The sequence below is a fragment of the Cotesia glomerata genome, linkage group LG5, assembly GCF_020080835.1.
Source record: "Cotesia glomerata isolate CgM1 linkage group LG5, MPM_Cglom_v2.3, whole genome shotgun sequence".
NCBI classification, from domain to species: domain Eukaryota; kingdom Metazoa; phylum Arthropoda; class Insecta; order Hymenoptera; family Braconidae; genus Cotesia; species Cotesia glomerata.
The window spans coordinates 22,543,203-22,562,655 of record NC_058162.1 but is presented as its reverse complement, the minus strand read 5'-3'; the positions used below and the strand labels follow the sequence as shown (position 1 = coordinate 22,562,655).

Below are 19,453 nucleotides of genomic sequence, written 5' to 3'. Positions count from 1 at the left end.
CACATACAGACATATTGACATCCTCGCGGGAATAGTCAGGAAAGCTTCCTAGGACCTCAAAACGTCGAGATCTGATGAAAACTCGATTTTCGAAAAACGGGGTAAAACCAATAACTTCCCGATTTTTGAAAATTTTCAATTTTCTTAGCGGGAAGTTAAAAATAAGTTGACTTTAATGAATAAAAATGTTTAAAATTTAAGTTTGTCTTTATTTCGTTTTAAAAATTATTTTTTTCTTCGTCGTTTTGTCGCTGGCTGCTCGTCTAATGTTGATAGCTGGCTTGAGAGTTCTTCAGGAACCTCGTGAAGTGGATCTTCCGCATCTTCCTTTTTCACCTCTCTCTGTAAGTACCCGAACTCATCTACTGGAAGTGATCTAGTACCAGAATAGCAAATAGTGGTATCTTTTCGAGGACGTGTTGTTATCGTGATGTCTTCATTATATTTGAGTTTTAAGTATTTTAAAATTGTTTTATCAGATATCTCATTGTTACTGACTTCTTGTAACTCTTTTATGGAAAATTGACCCTTGTCATGATTTTCAATGTAATTATATATTAACTGTAAAGTATTTTGTACGCGTGGATCCGGAATTCCAGTTGAAGTGGGTGGTCGCGGAATGTAAACAAATTTGCTAAAACGAGAATGATATCGAGCCTTAACATCGACTAAAGATGGTGTTGTTTTAAAAATAGAGATTAAATTTGCCGCAAGATCATCATTACGTTCCTTAGCGATTTTCAACAACTTATTTTTTAGTGATTCTGCAGAAATCATATATTTTTTTCCACGTTCTTTAGCATAATTTTTTTGGCAAAACAGACACAGTGACTTAAAGTCGAAACTATCAGTGGAACTAGTCCGTGAAGACCGTCTAGAGAGTGAAGAATCGGCAGCTTTTGAAATTCTGAAGGTCCCGGTCGAATAATCTAGATAACAACGATCATGAACACGAATTTCAGTTGTTTTCTTGAGCAATTTCCATTTCTCATCGCCGTAATTTTCACTCTTTTTAATTAATGTTTGAACACTAACAGTTTTTTTAACAGTCTTCACAGCACCAGAACTCAAAGTTTTCTCACACACAAAACATAAACCTCGTTATGTCCATGTTTTAATAAATAATATGAACGATTACAATAAATTTTGTTATCAGTAAATATGTTACGAATAAATTAACATTTAGTAATTAAAGTAGTTTACAATACTTATAAAATTATGAAAGTTTTAATACACAATATACGCAACTACATAGAGCAACGGTTCAAAACGAAATGACGAACGGAAACGGACATGAACTATATGAAGAAATGGTAACGCATAAATCTGTTGTGTGCCCGAGTCGAAATTTAAGTCGTAGATTCAACGTTTTGAACGTTCAAATCGTAAATTCAACGTATTGGACGTTGAAATCGTAATTTGAACGTATTGAACGTTGAAATCGTAATTTGAACGTATTGAACGTTAAAAACGTAAGTTGAACGTATTCAAAGTATTGTGAGCGTAAATCAAACCATAAGGAGTAAAAATAAGTAATATCAAAACTATTCAGATAACCACTTGCTTTCAAATGGAAGTACGATAAAAATTATTTTTATAATTCTGTTAGGAGAATTTCAGTTTTTTGGTTGAAATTCTACCATCTGTTCAATGAAAATACTTAGTCCGAATTTTTTATTTGTGGAATTTTCTGTTGGGATTTTCTATAAGTGATGGAAAAATAATTTATGAACGAATTTCACGATATTCCACCCCTCAGCGGGTTGCGGGGGTGGGTATTAACAATGAAAATTTTAAATTTTCAAGCTATAGCTCCTATCGACTTCAAATTTGGTAGAAATCTTCTTTAAGTGATGTAAAAATAATTTATGAACAAATTTTACGATAGCTCACGCCACAGGGAGTTGCGGGGGTGGGTGTTAACAATGAAAATTTTAAATTTCTAAGTTATAGGTGCTACATACTCCCATTTTGGTAGATATCTGTTATATGTGATGTAGAAATAATTCATAAACGAATTTTACGATATCTCACCCCGAAAAAGATTGCGGGAGCTTTAACAATGGAAAATTCCTGATTTTAAACTATAGCTCTGTAGCTATAGTTCAGCGCAAGCGCATCTGCCATGTTTTCAAGGCGGCAACTCAAAAGGTTCAAACTCTTTCCAATAAATATTTACAAGTGGGACCAATGATTTTAATTTTAATTTTTTTTGAACGAAATTTCTATTTGATTTTATTGATATATTTTTTTTTCTTGAAAAATACATAAAAAAATGAACAGTTAAAAAAAAAAAGGTTGATTATCACAATTTTTACAAATTTTCAAAAAAATTTTGATATTCAACTAGACATTGTGCACCAAAAATGAAATTGCCTACTAAAAAAATTCATAAATGAGCTCCAAATCTTCAAAATATTTTTGAAATGCAAATGAAAATCAATCTGATAGTTTTCAAAGATCTCAAAATATCAAGATTGAATAAGAATTTGACTCTCAAAAATCAATCTCAATTTAATAACTTCCTTAATTCCAATCATCTGTGATTTTATTAGTTGATTGAATAAGCAAGTAGCTAAAAATTAACTCAATCAAATCTTTAGGAAAAGCTTTTAGCTAAATTTAGCCCATAGGTTATTTTTTACGCATTGGTATATGTCATTTTTTTGTAACTTTTAATTTTTACTATGGATCATATATTTTTTTTAAAACAGTTGAATCTATATTTTTTACGTTCAATACGTTCAAATTACGATTTCAACGTTCAATACGTTCAAATTACGATTTCAACGTCCAATACGTTGAACTTACGTTTTCAACGTTTAAAACGTTGAATCTACGACTTAAATTTCGACTCGGGTGTGTGAATATAAATGTGACAATAAAATCCCGAAAATGTACCCTTAACCGCGACCCTGTTGAAAATCTCCAATAAGATCCCATCAAAAGCGACACAAAAGCCACTTAGAAACCAATAAAATTTATGGGTTTCTAAGTGGCTTTTGTCGCTTTTGATGGGATCCTATTGGAAATTTTAAACAGGGGAATCAACCCATGCAAAATGTATATCTATATATTTGTCAAGTTGAATCTTTTTAATCGCTTTGAGCCATTTCCAATCTTTTCAAATCTCTTTTTCTAGTCAGGGCATGTAATAATTTCAATAAGCCAAAAAAAAACCGATAGGGTACGGGCGGGCAAGACGGAGAGGGCGGGTAAAACGAATAATCGTTCCAAAATCGCTGGCCGGTCGATAGAAAAATTTTAGACTGCAATAAAAAACGATAGGTCTAGTTACATAATTGATTGATAGATTGCAGTCTAAAATTTTTCTATCGACCGACCAGCGATTTTGGAACGATTATTCGTTTTACCCGTCCTCTCCGTTTTGCCCGCCCGTACCCTAAGTAAATGAAATTAAAAATAAAAAAGTTTGGAAAATCCAAAAGTGCACGCCTCATAACGGTCATTCATTTTTTAAGGAAAAAATTAATTGTGTAATTGATTAAAAAAAAAAAAATTATAATTAAGTAATTTCTTACAGGCTGTACTGGCATGGGTTTTCTCTGTGGTTTCCCCATCGCTACTATTCCAACAACCGATAGAAAGGGGTGAGGAATAGGGTAAATACAGTACAGAAAGCACAAGTCGGTCCACAGCGCATTGATTGAGAATAGAGTTATGTGCGAAAATGATATGTTGATCAACAGACTCGATAGTATGCACGATAGTATTGCTACCGTTAGCATACAGTTTTCCTAACCGCACTATCCTCTAGATGGCAACGCACGTATCGCTATAGTTGCAATATCGTATCATACCGAGCAGAAATAGTTATTTCGTTACATATGCGCAAAGGTAAGGATTTTGACGGCTTGAAGTGACGTCACAAGTTTGAGTCTATGGGCGCATTATTGTCAAGACCGAGTTATTTATCCGGACGAGCGTAGCGAGTCAGGATATAGTACGAGGTCTTGATGAGAATGTATCCATAGCTTCAAACGTGTGCCTTCATTTCAAGTTCGTCAGGGTCCCTTTGAGCATAAAGTATCGAACATAATTTTTTGTCATATCAATTGCGGAAGTTCGATTTGAGAGAACAGTCAAGAATGTTCAATTATTGTTTATTTTATTTAAAGGCACAAGAATTATATCACACGATATTAAATAACGATGGATTAAACGCACGTATATCGCGTGCCTAATGCCAAAAGGGCGGATAAAAGTTATACGCCCTTTTGGCTTTACAAAACCAAAAGGGCGTATAATTTTTTTTTTTGGTGCCAATCGTTTTGTAAACATGTTCTAAGTCTAAAAATGAAAAGAAAATTCCAAAGCCAAAAGGGCGTATGTCTCAAGTTATACGCCCTTTTGACTTTAGAACATTGAAAATTTAGTGATCTAAAGCCAAAAGGGCGTATAATTTTCAACTTCCCGTTAAGAAAATTAAAAATTTTCTAAAAGTGGGAAGTTATTGGTTTTACCCCGTTTTTTGAAAATAGAATTTTCATCAGATCTATATTCAGCTTAACTCAGCTCAAAAAATTATTTAATGATTAGTTAATAATTTCTTACTTATAAAAAGATGTTTTTCATTCTATATATGGGTGATCTCTGTAAGGATGTTTGTCGCTGTCGCAGGCATTTTTAACTTCCCGCTAAGAAAATTGAAAATTTTCAAAAATCGGGATGTTACCCGACTAGAATTTTAGTGAGGTATGCCGAAAAATCAGTTCGGGGCGAAGTTGGCTTTCCGAACTTAGGCTAGCCCAATTCGGATCTTATTTGTTTTAAAATAGGCAAGCCGAACATTGGTATGCCAAAAGAATTCCACATTCGATGTAATCTCGTAATAGTTTGGCATTGCCTAAGTTCGGCATATCATGGATTGCCTAATTAGTACGAGTTAACGGTAACCAAAGGTTTACCGAAGTTTGGTTCACCAAGCTCGGGCTCACTTAGGCAAACCTGTGGCAATACCTAAGTTCGGCATGTCATGGATTGCCTAATTAGTACGAAATAATGGTAACCAAAGGCTCACCGAAGTTTGGTTCACCAAGCTCGGGCTTACTTAGGCAAACCTGTGGCAATACCTAAGTTCGGTATAACATGGATTGCCAAACTGTTATGAAATAACAGTAACCAAAGGCTTACCGAAGTTTGGTTCACCAAGTTCGGGCTCACTTCGGAAAATCTATGGCAATGCCTAAGTTCGGCATTTCATGGGTTGCCAAACTTTTATGAAATAACGGTAACCAAAGGTTTACCGAAACTTGGCATACCACAATCGAGCTTCTTTAGGCAAAACTGTGGAAATGCCTAAGTTCGGTATGTTATGGATTGCCAAACTGTTATAAAATAACGGCAACCAAAGAGGCTTATCAAAGTTCGATTCACCAAGCTCGGGCCCATTTAGGCAAACCTGTGGCAATGCCTAAGTTCGGTACGCCATGAATTGCCAAATTGATACGAGATAACGGTAAACAAAAGCTTACCGAACAGTAACTACCCGACTAGAATTTTAGTGAGGTATGCCGAAAAATCAGTTCGGGGCGAAGTTGGCTTTCCGAATTTTGGCTAGCCCAATTCGGATCTTATTTATTTTAAATTAGGCAAGCCGAACATTGGTATGCCAAAAGAATTCCACATTCGATGTAATCTCGTAATAGTTTGGCACTGCCTAAGTTCGGCATATAATGGATTGCCTAATTAGTACGAAATAACGGTAACTAAAGGTTTACCGAAGTTTGGTTCACTAAGCTCGGGATCATTTAGGCAAAGCTGTGGCAATACCTAAGTTCGGGATATCATAGATTGCCTAATTAGTACGAAATAACGGTAACCAAAGGCTTACCGAAGTTTAGTTCACCAAGCTCGGGCTTACTTAGGCAAACCTGTGGAAATGCCTAAGTTCGGTATATCATGGATTGCCAAACTGTTATGAAATAACAGTAACCAAAAGCTTACCGAAGTTTGGTTCACCAAGTTCGGACTCACTTCGGAAAACCTATGGCAATGCCTAAGTTCGGCATTTCATGGGTTGCCAAACTGTTATGAAATAACGGTAACCAAAGGTTTACCGAAACTTGGCATACCACGATCGAGCTTCTTTAGGCAAAACAGTGGAAATGCCTAAGTTCGGTATGTCATGGATTGCCAAACTGTTATGAAATAACGGCAACCTGTATTCTGAAGCTTGGTCTATCAAAATGAAACTTGACTAGGTAAGTCTGTGGCAAGTCCTCACTTAGGTATAATATCGGAATTCCTAACTCGACCGTTGCAACGGTAACCGAATGTTTGCCGAAGTGTCGGGCTTATAAGTATCTTGAGGCAAGAGGTCGCTCATCATCGGCGTAGCGTCGCGGTATGGTATAGGGCTCTCGTGCGTCGGGTACAGTGTTCGAGTCTCGCGTTCGACATGTAAAATTTTTAATAATTAATAATTATTAATTATAATTATTCTTAAGGCGAGTGTGAGGTAAATTTAAGTGTTGTGTGTGACTAATGTATCTAACTCCATCATCTCCTCCCCCCTTGACCCATACAATCGACCAATCAAAAAAACTTCTTCATAGTAAAGAAAAACCCTAAAAAAGCGAAAAAATGACCGAAAATATAAAAAATAATACTAAATAAAAAAAAAAAAATTTTTGTTTACTTAATATTTAAAAAATTTTGTCCTAAAGTCGATATTTATATTTAAAATTTAAAAAGTAAATTAAAAAAAATAAGCATTCATTATTATTAATTTTTGCTTTATAATAAAAATAGCTAAAAACAAAAAAAGGATTCAATTTGGATTCTTCCGTGCGAATTTAGTTTCTGAATTGCTGCCTAGTTAGGTAGCCAAATTCGGACCGAATGAGGCTTGGATAGTCACCAGCAAGTGTAGTTTCCAAACCACCGCCTAAGTCGGAAGCCAAGTTAGGCCCAAACTCGCGACTGCGTTACTTCCGGGACGTGGGCCAACTTTGGCTTCCTGGTTCGGCGCGAACTTGGAATTCGGCATGCCTAATTCGAAACGAACCACCGCCGAACTTAAATTTCTGGTCGGGTATTGGTTTCACCCCGTTTTTCGAAAATCGAGTTTTCAACGGAAGTTGACGTTTTGAGGTCCTAGGAAGCCTCCCCGAATGTTTCCGCGATGATGTCCGTATGTCTGTCTGTGTGTGTGTGTGTGTGTGTGTGTGTGTGTGTGTGTGTGTGTGTGTGTGTGTGTGTGTGTGTGTGTGTGTGTGTACGGCTGTATGTAAACCTCTCATAACTTTTGAACGGCTTGACCGATTTCATCGCGGTTGGCACCATTCGAAAGGGCTTGACTAAACTCAGATTTTGAGCATAATTTGGATCGATTCGAACCAGTAGATTTTGAAAAATCTCAAAAAAACTGCAAAAAAAATTTTTTGAAATGTGGTTTTTTTGGAATAACTTTTATACGGCTTGACCGATCAATTCTAAAAACTAATCAGCTCTTAACATAAAAAAAAACAGGTCGATTGCCGCTAACCCGGTCGAAATTGGTTTATTCGTTCGTGAGTTATCGTTAACGAAAAAAAATCGAAAAAATCGTTTTTTGGGAACTACTTTGAAATTCCTTGTTCGATCAATTTATACTTAAAAGTTCTTTATGAGTCTTTATGAGGCTTAAAACTGCGTTAAATGCCACCAACCACGAAAAAATCGGTTCATTCATTCAAAAGTTATTGCGGTTTAAAAATTCGAAAAATAGTGTTTTATTCAACTTCTAGCAGATTTTTGAGCTTGGAGAGCTCAAAATAATACGAAAATTATATTTTTGAGCTTGGAGAGCTCAAAAACGTAATAAGTGTAGGTTTGTGCGCTTAAGTATGAAATGAGCGGGAAGTTGCAGGGATGGCCTTTAGGGTCAACCGTTTTCCTAATTTTTTTTATTGGAAAAATTGTTATTTTGTTACTAAAAAAAATTTGTTACGAAAGTAAACAAACATTTCTATTTGGAGCATTGAAAAATAAAATGAAATAAATTTTGGTTTTTTTGCTATAAATTCGTAAACCACCGAAATAACAGTCCTCTGGGCTGTCCCATTCCCAAAATTAAAACTTTAAGATTAAATTTTAATTTATTCGTCCATAATATATCATTTGGTCCATAATATTTGTAAACTTAATTAGTTAACTAACAATCTTCTTCAATAAAAAGTACCGAAAATGAACTTGTTTCATTAAATTCATTAAACCAAAGTTTGTCCCAGGCATTTTAAGAACAGTCCCCTACCAGAAGTTCATAGCCAAAAAAAAAATCCAGCGTGTTATTTTACCTTTTGTAAGGCTTATAAGGATCTAACTAGCCTTAAGTTAATAACCACAAGGCTGTTAGCGCTTTATCACCATTTTATTTAGTGTCAAAGCACCGCTTGTGCTGGAAATATGTGTCTGGACCACTTCAAAACTCAGTCCCCTGGCAACTATTTTCATTTATAATTTATTTATAAAATTGGATCTATAAGTCTTAATATTATTCTAATTAATGTAAACATTGATTGAGAACTTGAAAAGTTGAATGCATTGAAATAGTTTGCTTGATTTTTCTCAATTTGATAAAAAAAAACAGTCCCCTGACAAACAGTCCCCTGTCATGTTATATGGCAAAAGACACACAAATATCGAAAAAAAAAAAAAATAATTCGGCTGTTTATTTATTATGATTAAGCTGATAGTTTTGTAGCTCTTGTTAATTTTTTTTCTAATAAAATCAAAAATAATTTGGTCGGACAATTTTGTACAGATTTAAGACGTCCTTATAGAGAATCACCCATATACATATTATGGATTTTAACTACAATTTTATGCAACGAATAAGAAGGAAATTTATAAAAAATATAAAATTTTAGTACGCGAAAAAATTTTTAATTTATATGCTTCTTTAATCATTGGAGTGCCCAAAATGATGAAAATTTAAATTTACTACTATCGAAAATGTTGACTTTTTCAAAATATTTTTTCACAAACTTTCTCCGGACAATTTTGAAGACTGTTGTTCGAAATTATGAAAAACCCTGATTTTTTTTATACGCCCTTTTGGCTTTAGACCGATAATTTCCTAAAGCCAAAAGGGCGTATATCAAGATACGCCCTTTTGGCGTTAGTACGTCAAAAACTTTTTTTTCTGCAGATCTTTACGTTTCGAGCAATTCTAAAAAGAATGGCAAAATAGTATATTACACACCTAGGGAAGTAAAGTAAGAAATGTCTTAACCCGTCAGCACTCACGTGAACTTTTCGGTAATATTTACTCTCGTGATGAGAGATTTGCTCACGTTTAATCTGCATGCGGCCGGGCAGCTATACAGTTACGAAGATACACGAACTAGCCCGAACGTTACCGAAAGTAAATTTTTTTTTGTTACACCTATAATCTCGTGATGAGAAGAATGCTCACAATTTCCGAGGCGCATGGGAAAAATATTTTTTTTATAAAACATATATAATATTAAAGCATTTCAAAAGTTCATAATTTGAAAATAGGTAAAATTACTCGAAGGTAGAAAAAATTTCATCTACCCTTTCCATTTGAAAAGAAAAAGTTTTCATTGTTTTAAATCGAGCGTGAGCAAAATGCTTATAACGTGAGTGCTGACGGGTTAAATCACATGTAATTTGAGACATTTCTTATTTTACTTCCCTAGGTGTGTAATATACTATTTTATACGCTCTTTTGGCATTAGGCACGCGATATGTTGAAGTTGTTTACATTTACAAGATTCAACTGTCGCTAAGATTCTTTTTTCGATTTTTACTCCACTCAGCGGACGTTTGTTGAATTAAAAGATAATTCGACTCGTCTATAGCGTATTTTAGCGTATAGTTGTACAGAAATGTAGAGACAGATAGAGAGAGAGAGAGAGAGAGAGAAGTTACTTTTCGATACTAGTGCGAGGTAAAATTAACTAAACTATAGATTGTCAGAAATCGTATTCTTTGCACCGTCTGTGTGTTGCTCGAAAATCCAACTTTCGCGGTTGATATGACAAAAACTTGTTTTCAGTGTATAAATACAAAATAGAGAAAAATAGATTTGATCGCAAAGTTGTTCCTAAAGTGAGCTATAATAGTAACTATTTTAATTTATTATAAATAATATGATAAAAACACTCATTACTTCAGTTTCTGGTGGTAATTGTTTCACTATCGATAAGTTAACAAACACTTCATTGTTAACATATATATAAGTATCTGGATCAGTCATATATTCTTCACTAAAAAAAGGATAAAGTACATCCTCTATATTGATTTCAACGACACCCTAGAAAATGATAAAAAACAAAACTTTATTATTGCCCAATATTTTATTTATTGTAATTTTACGTAAAAATTAAGTATATTTAAATTTCTTTGGAAAATGATTATCTTTTTTCCGAAAATTTCTACAAAAAAAAATTTAATTCTGTAAGAACACAAAGATATAGAAGATAATTTAACATTTAATTAAATAAACGATTTTCGAAATACCTGTATTCCAATGAGTTGAGGTATGATTGCGATAAATATGCCTTGAATAATTTTTTTGATAAACATGTTTAAATAAAATATTCTAAGTAAGAGATGTACTGATGAATTCTGTAAAACAGTTACCGGAAAATTGAATCATGTGAGAATAATTCAGTCGAATGGTATCTATAGCATTATCACCAGCAATCATTTACATAAATTCAAACAAAAATATTATGTAAGATTGTTCTACAAAAAAGATATTATCAATAAATTCCATTGTTTTATTTTGAATTGATTAGATTATCCACTTGATTTATCTTTTATTTTACATTCGAACGTAATTAAGTCAATTGACAATTTATTTATATTATGCATTCCTGATACTCGTGAAAATAAATTGTCTAGATACTGAACTATTGTATTTTACCTTTACTCTGATTCAACTTTATTCAATATTATTTGCCTTCAGGTAGAACTTTAATCAGTTACAACCTTACTCAAATTCAACAGTAGTCAATTACAACTTTGCTCAGTTTCAATTGTGTTCATTTTCAAGTCTATTCACAGAATTTTTAACTCAGTTACATCTCTATTCACAAAGAATCTATTCACTTACATTTGTAATTATTTACAACAGTACTCAAGTTCATCTCTACTCACGAATTTTAACTTTATCAATTAACCGTAAATTTGTGAGTAGAGATGAACGTGAGTACAGTTGTAAATGATTACAAATGTAAGTGAATAAATTCTTTGTGAATAGAGATGTAACTGAGTTAAAAATTCTGTGAATAGACTTGAAAATGAATACAATTGAAACTGAGCAAAGTTGTAATTGACTACTGTTGAATTTGAGTAAGGTTGTAACTGATTAAAGTTCTACCTGAAGGCAAATAATATTGAATAAAGTTGAATCAGAGTAAAGATTTAAACGAATAAAGTTGTGACTGAATGAAGATAACTTTGAATAAAAATGTAATTGAATGCAGATGTCGTTGATGGCTGTGAGTAGAGATTTTATGAGTAGACCTGTAACACAGCCTTTTTGGTGTGCCTATTGTCATATATTTTATTAGTTCAACTACTGCTCCCGGAGTGTTCAACTACTGCGGCTTGTCAGAATTGATTGTTCAACTACTACTCCTTTCATAGTCTATCTTAAAAACGTTGTCAAAATATAAATATTCAATTATCTGCGTTATTTTGCGCTTCAATTCAAAATTGTTTATATTTTCATGAAAATCACAAATTTTAACAGCACTCTAATTTTTAATAGGTTTATAGATTAGTGATCAGCATTGTGACTTGTATTAATTACTGCAAATTAAATAAGTTTCATAGCTAAAAATTAGTGTAGTTAAAAATTATTGAACGTTTTGAATTGAGTTTTTTTTTATTTATAATTGAAAATTTGCTTTGTTATTCATAAAAAATGTAATTGAAAAATTAAATACAAATATTTCTCATTTTTAAATGAACATATCAAATATTCATAGTATTATTTTTAATATTAATCAACAATATCTTATAATTCTTTTGATATTTCAATAAAACGTTGAAAATTTTTGCTGTATCTATTGCCATATATTTTATTAGTTCAACTACTGCTCTCGGAGTTTTCAACTACTGCGGCTTGTCAGAATTGATTGTTCAACTACTACTCCTTTCATAGTCTATCTTAAAAACGTTGTCAAAATATAAATATTCAATTATCTGCGTTATTTTGCGCTTCAATTCAAAATTGTTTATATTTTCATGAAAATCACAAATATTAACAGCACTCTAATTTTTAAAAGGTTTATAGACTAGTCATCAACATTGTGATCTATATTAATTACTGCAAATTAAATAAGTTTCATAGCTAAAAATTAGTGTAGTTAAAAATTATTGAACGTTTTGAATTGAGTTTTTTTTTATTTATAATTGAAAATTTGCTTTGTTATTCATAAAAAATGTAATTGAAAAATTAAATACAAATATTTCTCATTTTTAAATAAACATATCAAATATTCATAGTATTATTTTTAATATTAATCAACAATATCTTATAATTCTTTTGATATTTCAATAAAACATTGAAAATTTTTGCTGTGCCTATTACCATATATTTTACTAGTTCAACTACTGCTCTCGGAGTTTTCAACTACTGCGGCTTGTCAGAATTGATTGTTCAACTACTACTCCTTTCATAGTCTATCTTAAAAACGTTGTCAAAATATAAATATTCAATTATCTGCGTTATTTTGCGCTTCAATTCAAAATTGTTTATATTTTCATGAAAATCACAAATATTAACAGCACTCTAATTTTTAATAGGTTTATAGACTAGTCATCAACATTGTGATCTATATTAATTACTGCAAATTAAATAAGTTTCATAGCTAAAAATTAGTGTAGTTAAAAATTATTGAACGTTTTGAATTGAGTTTTTTTTTTATTTATAATTGAAAATTTGCTTTGTTATTCATAAAAAATGTAATTGAAAAATTAAATACAAATATTTCTCATTTTTAAATAAACATATCAAATATTCATAGTATTATTTTTAATATTAATCAACAATATCTTATAATTCTTTTGATATTTCAATAAAACATTGAAAATTTTTGCTGTGCCTATTACCATATATTTTACTAGTTCAACTACTGCTCTCGGAGTTTTCAACTACTGCGGCTTGTCAGAATTGATTGTTCAACTACTACTCCTTTCATAGTCTATCTTAAAAACGTTGTCAAAATATAAATATTCAATTATCTGCGTTATTTTGCGCTTCAATTCAAAATTGTTTATATTTTCATGAAAATCACAAATATTAACAGCACTCTAATTTCTAATAGGTTTATAGACTAGTCATCAACATTGTGATTTATATTAATTACAGCAAATTAAATAAGTTTCATAGCTAAAAATTAGTGTAGTTAAAAATTATTGAACGTTTTGAATTGAGTTTTTTTTTATTTATAATTGAAAATTTGCTTTGGTATTCATAAAAAATGTAATTGAAAAATTAAATACAAATATTTCTCATTTTTAAATGAACATATCAAATATTCATAGTATTATTTTTAATATTAATCAACAATATCTTATAATTCTTTTGATATTTCAATAAAACGTTGAAAATTTTTGCTGTGCCTATTACCATATATTTTATTAGTTCAACTACTGCTCTCGGAGTTTTCAACTACTGCGGCTTGTCAGAATTGATTGTTCAACTACTACTCCTTTCATAGTCTATCTTAAAAACGTTGTCAAAATATAAATAATCAATTATCTTTGTTATTTTGCGCTTCAATCAATTCAAAATTGTTTATATTTTCATGAAAATCACTAATTTGAACTAACAATTACATCTTAATATATTAAAAGTAGAGTCAAATAAGTCTTACTTTGAAACTTGTTCAACTACTGGGTACTTTACCTTAAATAAATTGATGAAAAAAAAAATTTTTTTTTGAAATTAAAAAAAAGTCGATATAAAAATCAGTATCGATAGAGAAAAATTTCGATAGTAAAAGTAAGTGGTATACTTTTAAAAGACATATCCCGAATCAGTGGTGTCTTCTAGCGGTAGCTTGACGAAACCTGCCTAAAAATTTTAATATATAAAACAGTCACGTGACAAAATTTTAACCAATGAAAATGATTGAGAGTCGCCCTATACGTGGCATAAGCATTGGATCCATTTATACGTCCGCCATTTTAACATACGGAACTTTGTCGGGAGTGTTGGTTTTATGTTTTATCGTTTCTCCTGAGTATAGTATTTTTTAGTGCTACGTAAGTACTACCAGTGCTAATATTAATGAATAATTAAAATAACTCTTAATACAATAACCAGATAATAATTGTCACTAACAGTATTGCTCGGGAATATTTAGGTAAAGAAGGCATTTCGGACAATTGCTCGGCCTCAGATCGGAGTCGGCCCAAGGTGACAGACAACTACCCTCGACAGCTTGACAAGACTCTTAATTTATTTTCCTCGGTTAATATTCCTCATAAATAATCATAAATTTTTTATTTATTTACTTTCGAGGCTGCCAGCCTATCTTACTATTTGTCAATTATTAATTTGTTTTTATTTTTATTCCCGATATTGAGATTTTAAATAAAAACTCGAGGTGATTCATCGGCATTTCTCTGTTTTATTTAAAGTTCCACGCACGCGAGCCCTTTTGTCACCAACACCCTGTCTAATCCAGCTGTTTTACTTTTTTTTTATCCAACTACTATCAGTTACTTATTTTAATCAACTAACTGGATCTTCTTTTATAGTGGGTGATTTTTTACGGAAAATTTTTAACGAGATTATTTTTTATGAGGCCACGCTGTCCAGACGTTTATCGTGATGACGCGACTGCAAACATCATTTCCTATTTAATATTTTTTTTATTTCAATTTTTGTTATTAATTTATTTGTGATATTTACTCGCTTCATTTGACAATTATTATCAAAAAAAATATTTTTATTTAGTCTTAGTTTAATATTTTTATTTATAATGTAATTTTATTGTTACAGGTACCTAAATATCTAACGTCATAATCATGGGGAATATGTTTGCGACATTGTTTAAAGGCCTTTTTGGTAAAAAAGAAATGAGAATTTTGATGGTAGGTCTCGATGCTGCTGGTAAAACTACGATACTGTACAAATTAAAATTAGGTGAAATCGTAACGACGATTCCAACTATAGGTAATTATTTTTTTGATATTTTAAGATAATACTAAAGTTATCTGACGTTTTTAATTTTTTCATTTATTGAATTATAACTAAAAAATATTTTTTTTAAATTGCACTTATAAATCTTCAATTTTACATATGAAAGATTTTTATTATTTCGTAATAATTTTTTCAATAAAACACATTCTAAAAATTTTTTAATTTCGGCAAACTTAATTTTCATTTTTATATAATACTAAATTTGTCCGACGTTTTTAATTTTTTCATTTATTAAATTATAATTAAAAAATATTTTTAAAAAATTGCACTTATAAATCTTCAATTTTACATATAAAAAATTTTTATTATTTCGTAATAATTTTTTCAATAAAAAAAAATCTAAAAATTTTTAAATGTCGGCTAACTTAATTTTCATCATTTTGATACCTTTTTTACATGCATAAATGTCAAATGGTTTTTAATTTTTATAAAAATGACATAGATCTAATATTCATGATTTTTTTTTTAAATGATTTTTAAATATGAAAAATTGGTAGCTTAGAAAAAATGACATTAAAGTTAGCAGTCACTTGACCATTTTTTAATTTTTTTTTTAATAAACAAATTTATTCTAAAAAATTATTTTTAAAAAATTGCATTTTTAACTTTTATGTTTATTTTAATTTTTAAGTTTTTTGTTAATGTTTATGTGTTTGTTTTTAAATTTTTAAGTTTTTTTTCTAATTTTTTTTACTATAATTTATTTGATGAAGAAATTAAATAGATTAAATATCTTCTAAATTAATTTTCATTAAAAAAAAAATGATTATTGATTATTTCAGTATTTTTTTTATTTAGTTTTATCGTGAACATTTTTATCAATTTATAAACATATGAGGAAATTATTTGAATGAGAAATTTCTTGTAAATAAGTAATTAGGATGAATTTATTTTTATAATTAAAAAAAAATATGTTTTTGTTTATATTTTATAAAAATTTAACTATGAATTAAAAAAATTACTTTTTAAAATTATAATTTTTATTTGATAAAAAAAATTCTAAAAATTTTCAAATATTTCTCAACTTTAATTTTATCGAATTTGTTAAATTTTACTGTTATTTTTGTTTTTGCTTTACAATAAATAAATTTGTACATTTTTCTGTCATTAATATAAAATTTATAAATTTTTTAATTTGTCAAAATTTAAAAGAAAAAAATCATTCTTTTAAAAATAATTTATCAATTCTTTTTTTTAATTACTTCGCTATCAATAAAAATACTTTAACAAATAAAATCTGAGAAAATTTATTTTGTAAATAAATTTTCATAAAAATCAAAAATTTCTAAAAATTATTAAATATTTCTCCTTAATATAAAATTTATAAATCTTTATTAATTTAAGTTAATTTTAATTTATCAAAATTAAAAAAAAATCATTATTTTAAAAATAGTTTATCAATTTTTTTTTTAATTACATCGCTGTCAAAAATAATTTAACACATAAAATTTGAGAAAATTTATTCTGTAAATAAATTTTCATCAAAATAAAAAATTATTAAATTTTTTTTAACTTTAATCTCATCAATTTATAAATTTTTCTGTTGTTAATATAAAATTTATAAATTTTTACTAATTTAAGTTAGTTTTAATTTGTCGAAATTAAAAAAAAAAAATCATTCTTTTAAAAATAATTTATCAACTTTTTTTTAATTTCTTCAAAATAAATTCCACTAATTTAAAAAAATTCTATTTTTTATTTATTAAAAAAAAAAACAAAAATATCTGTATAAAAAACTATAATTCAATAAATTAACAATATAATAATAACAGGATTTTATTTGCATGACTAGTGTCTTTTACAAAGCTTTTACATAATTATATAAATATATTAAATATATCTTTCGACTTTCTTTTTACTTTTTTAAAATTTTCTTTTAACTTTGCCCGTCGTCGTATAAATTAACAATATCATTCACCAATTTTTATTTTGTGATTTCAGGATTTAATGTAGAGACAGTCGAGTATAAAAATATTAGTTTCACTGTATGGGATGTGGGTGGTCAAGATAAAATTAGACCTCTCTGGCGACACTATTTCCAAAACACACAGGTAAAAATTTTCCTTTAAATTTCCACTAATCAAAACCAAAAAAAAAATATTAATAACTAGTAACAAGTAACCAGTTTTTTACCAAGTGTTTAATAAATTAAATGTCAATCTTATTACAGGGATTAATTTTCGTAGTTGACAGTAATGATAGAGAGCGTATTGGAGAAGCACGTGAAGAGTTAATGCGAATGTTAGCGGAAGATGAATTAAGAGACGCTGTTCTTTTAATATTCGCTAACAAACAAGTAAGTATCACTATCTATAAATTAAAAATAACCTTTGAATTAATTATTAAACCCGCCATTTTAACCAAAACTATTAATAATTATAATCAATAACACAATCTATCTGAAGCTATTGATTTTTTTTTCTTTAAATTTAAGTAAAGATTTTTATTAATAATTGAAAAATTTTTCAGGATTTGCCAAATGCGATGAACGCCGCCGAAATAACAGACAAATTAGGGCTGCACTCGTTACGCAACCGTAACTGGTATATCCAGGCAACGTGTGCCACAAGCGGAGACGGTTTGTACGAGGGTCTTGACTGGCTATCCAATCAACTGAAAAACGCAAACCGCTAATCAACGATGATACCGTCAACACTAAAAATTGTTGCTAAAATCATCGCCAACTTAACAAAAAAAAACAAACAAGCTAATAAATAAAATAATAATAATAAAAATCGATTTAAAACATCAATAAAAAAAATCAACAACAAAAAAAAATAAATAAAAAAATTACAGACAAATTAAATCAACGGCTCACATGTGCCCTCTCGAGAGTACAAAAATACGACTATGATTGACGCGTTAATATAATTTTTTTTTTCTTCATTTTGATTTTTTACTGCTCTAGTTTGTAACATCTTTGGGTGCGGGAGAGAGGGCAAGTGGTGGACTTGAACAATTAAAAGCTAGATAGGTGTCAGATAGTAAAAAGGACGCAGGCATAAAGGAGGCACGTGAGACCGTGTGACCGGCTCTAGACATTTTTGTTTATTTTTTTTTAGTTAGCACATGGACTGACGTTCGCATGGATTTGCCCTGTGCAAAACTTATTATAATTATTTTATTAAATCTATTATTATTTTTAATATTATAATTACTATTAATTATTATTATAATTATAATTAATATTGTATTGATAATTATTATATATTAGGATAGTTACACTTTTTACACAAAAAAAGAAAAAAAAAAAAAAAAAAACCACAACGAGCGTGGAGTAATCAAGTGAAGTCTGTACTGAGAAATATCTGATTAAATGATTTGTAATTAAAATAATTATTTTAATTGGTAACTTTGTTTTTCGAGTAAATTTTTACATTTTTTTTGTATTTAATAAACCTGAATTATTATTAGTTAATAACTCAGTCGCACACGGTTTATATTATTTAAATTTTATTCACTTGTAAATTACTCTAAATTGGGAAATTGAAAATTTAAATGTGATCTTAGAAAAGAAAATGAAAATATAATGTCTCGTCCAACAACTAAGTAGTAAACTTTCCTCTCTCCTTTCCCCGAAGTTTTTTTTTTTTTTTTTTTTTTAATTTTATTTTATAAAACGCGTCTTGGTCTATTTACTCTCGCTATTTAAATATTTGGCGTAGACATTCCTTGGATGTCAAGTTTTAAACTTGGTGATTGTTCGCGAGTGAATGAATAATGGATAATAATATCAATTAACAATAAATAAAATAAAAGTTTTTATAGATATGTGCTGGAAAATTGTTCTTTTTTGTATTAATATAGAGTGAAGAGTTACGCTTGATATATATATGTATACATATGAAAAATATGTATATGTACACGGAAAAAACAAGATGACACTGGATATCATCCCAGATTATACTGAGTGAAAAAAAATTTCAGATAGTAATTAGTATAATCCAGATAATAATGAGTATAATCCAGACTAGCGACCTTGCAGTCACTATGTGACTGCCGAGACTTGTGAACTATAAATAAACAAAATTTTGCTTTATTAAATAATGACTTTTGTTAAATTGCACTGTACTTTTTTAACTATTGACATTTTTAAAGATATAAGCTCATCTTGATGTTACGCTCATCAAGAGCTTTCATTTGAGCACCCACATGATTTTTTTTTATATATTTCATATATTTTATACGTATGATATTTATGAGATATATATAAATATATGAAAAATTGATGTGGGTACTCAAATTAAAGGTCTTGAT

General features: G+C 29.6%; 1 protein-coding gene across 3 annotated transcripts; it reads left to right on the top strand.

The window, feature by feature from the left end:
• Nucleotides 1-14,102: 14,102 nt before the first annotated feature.
• Nucleotides 14,103-18,033, top strand: LOC123264974 (ADP-ribosylation factor 1). Of its 3 annotated transcripts, none has more exons than XM_044728528.1 (5): nucleotides 14,103-14,253; nucleotides 14,996-15,169; nucleotides 17,138-17,247; nucleotides 17,367-17,492; nucleotides 17,666-18,033. In XM_044728528.1, the coding sequence occupies exons 2-5, from the start codon at nucleotides 15,022-15,024 to the stop codon at nucleotides 17,828-17,830; spliced, it is 549 nt and encodes a 182-aa protein (XP_044584463.1). In that variant the 5' UTR covers nucleotides 14,103-14,253; nucleotides 14,996-15,021; the 3' UTR covers nucleotides 17,831-18,033. The 3 variants fall into 3 exon arrangements, with proteins under 3 accessions (XP_044584463.1, XP_044584464.1, XP_044584465.1); XM_044728529.1 differs by lacking the exon at nucleotides 14,103-14,253 and adding an exon at nucleotides 14,390-14,407; XM_044728530.1 differs by lacking the exon at nucleotides 14,103-14,253 and adding an exon at nucleotides 14,733-14,750.
• The last annotated feature ends 1,420 nt before the right edge of the window (nucleotides 18,034-19,453 follow it).

Bases quoted from the DNA above. Each gene is read 5' to 3' on its own strand.
- LOC123264974 (XM_044728528.1), top strand. From the start codon at position 15,022: ATGGGGAATATGTTTGCGACATTGTTTAAAGGCCTTTTTGGTAAAAAA. The intron at 15,170-17,137 runs GTAATTATTTTT...TTGTGATTTCAG, and splicing joins AACGACGATTCCAACTATAG to GATTTAATGTAGAGACAGTC. The intron at 17,493-17,665 runs GTAAGTATCACT...AAAATTTTTCAG, and splicing joins TAATATTCGCTAACAAACAA to GATTTGCCAAATGCGATGAA.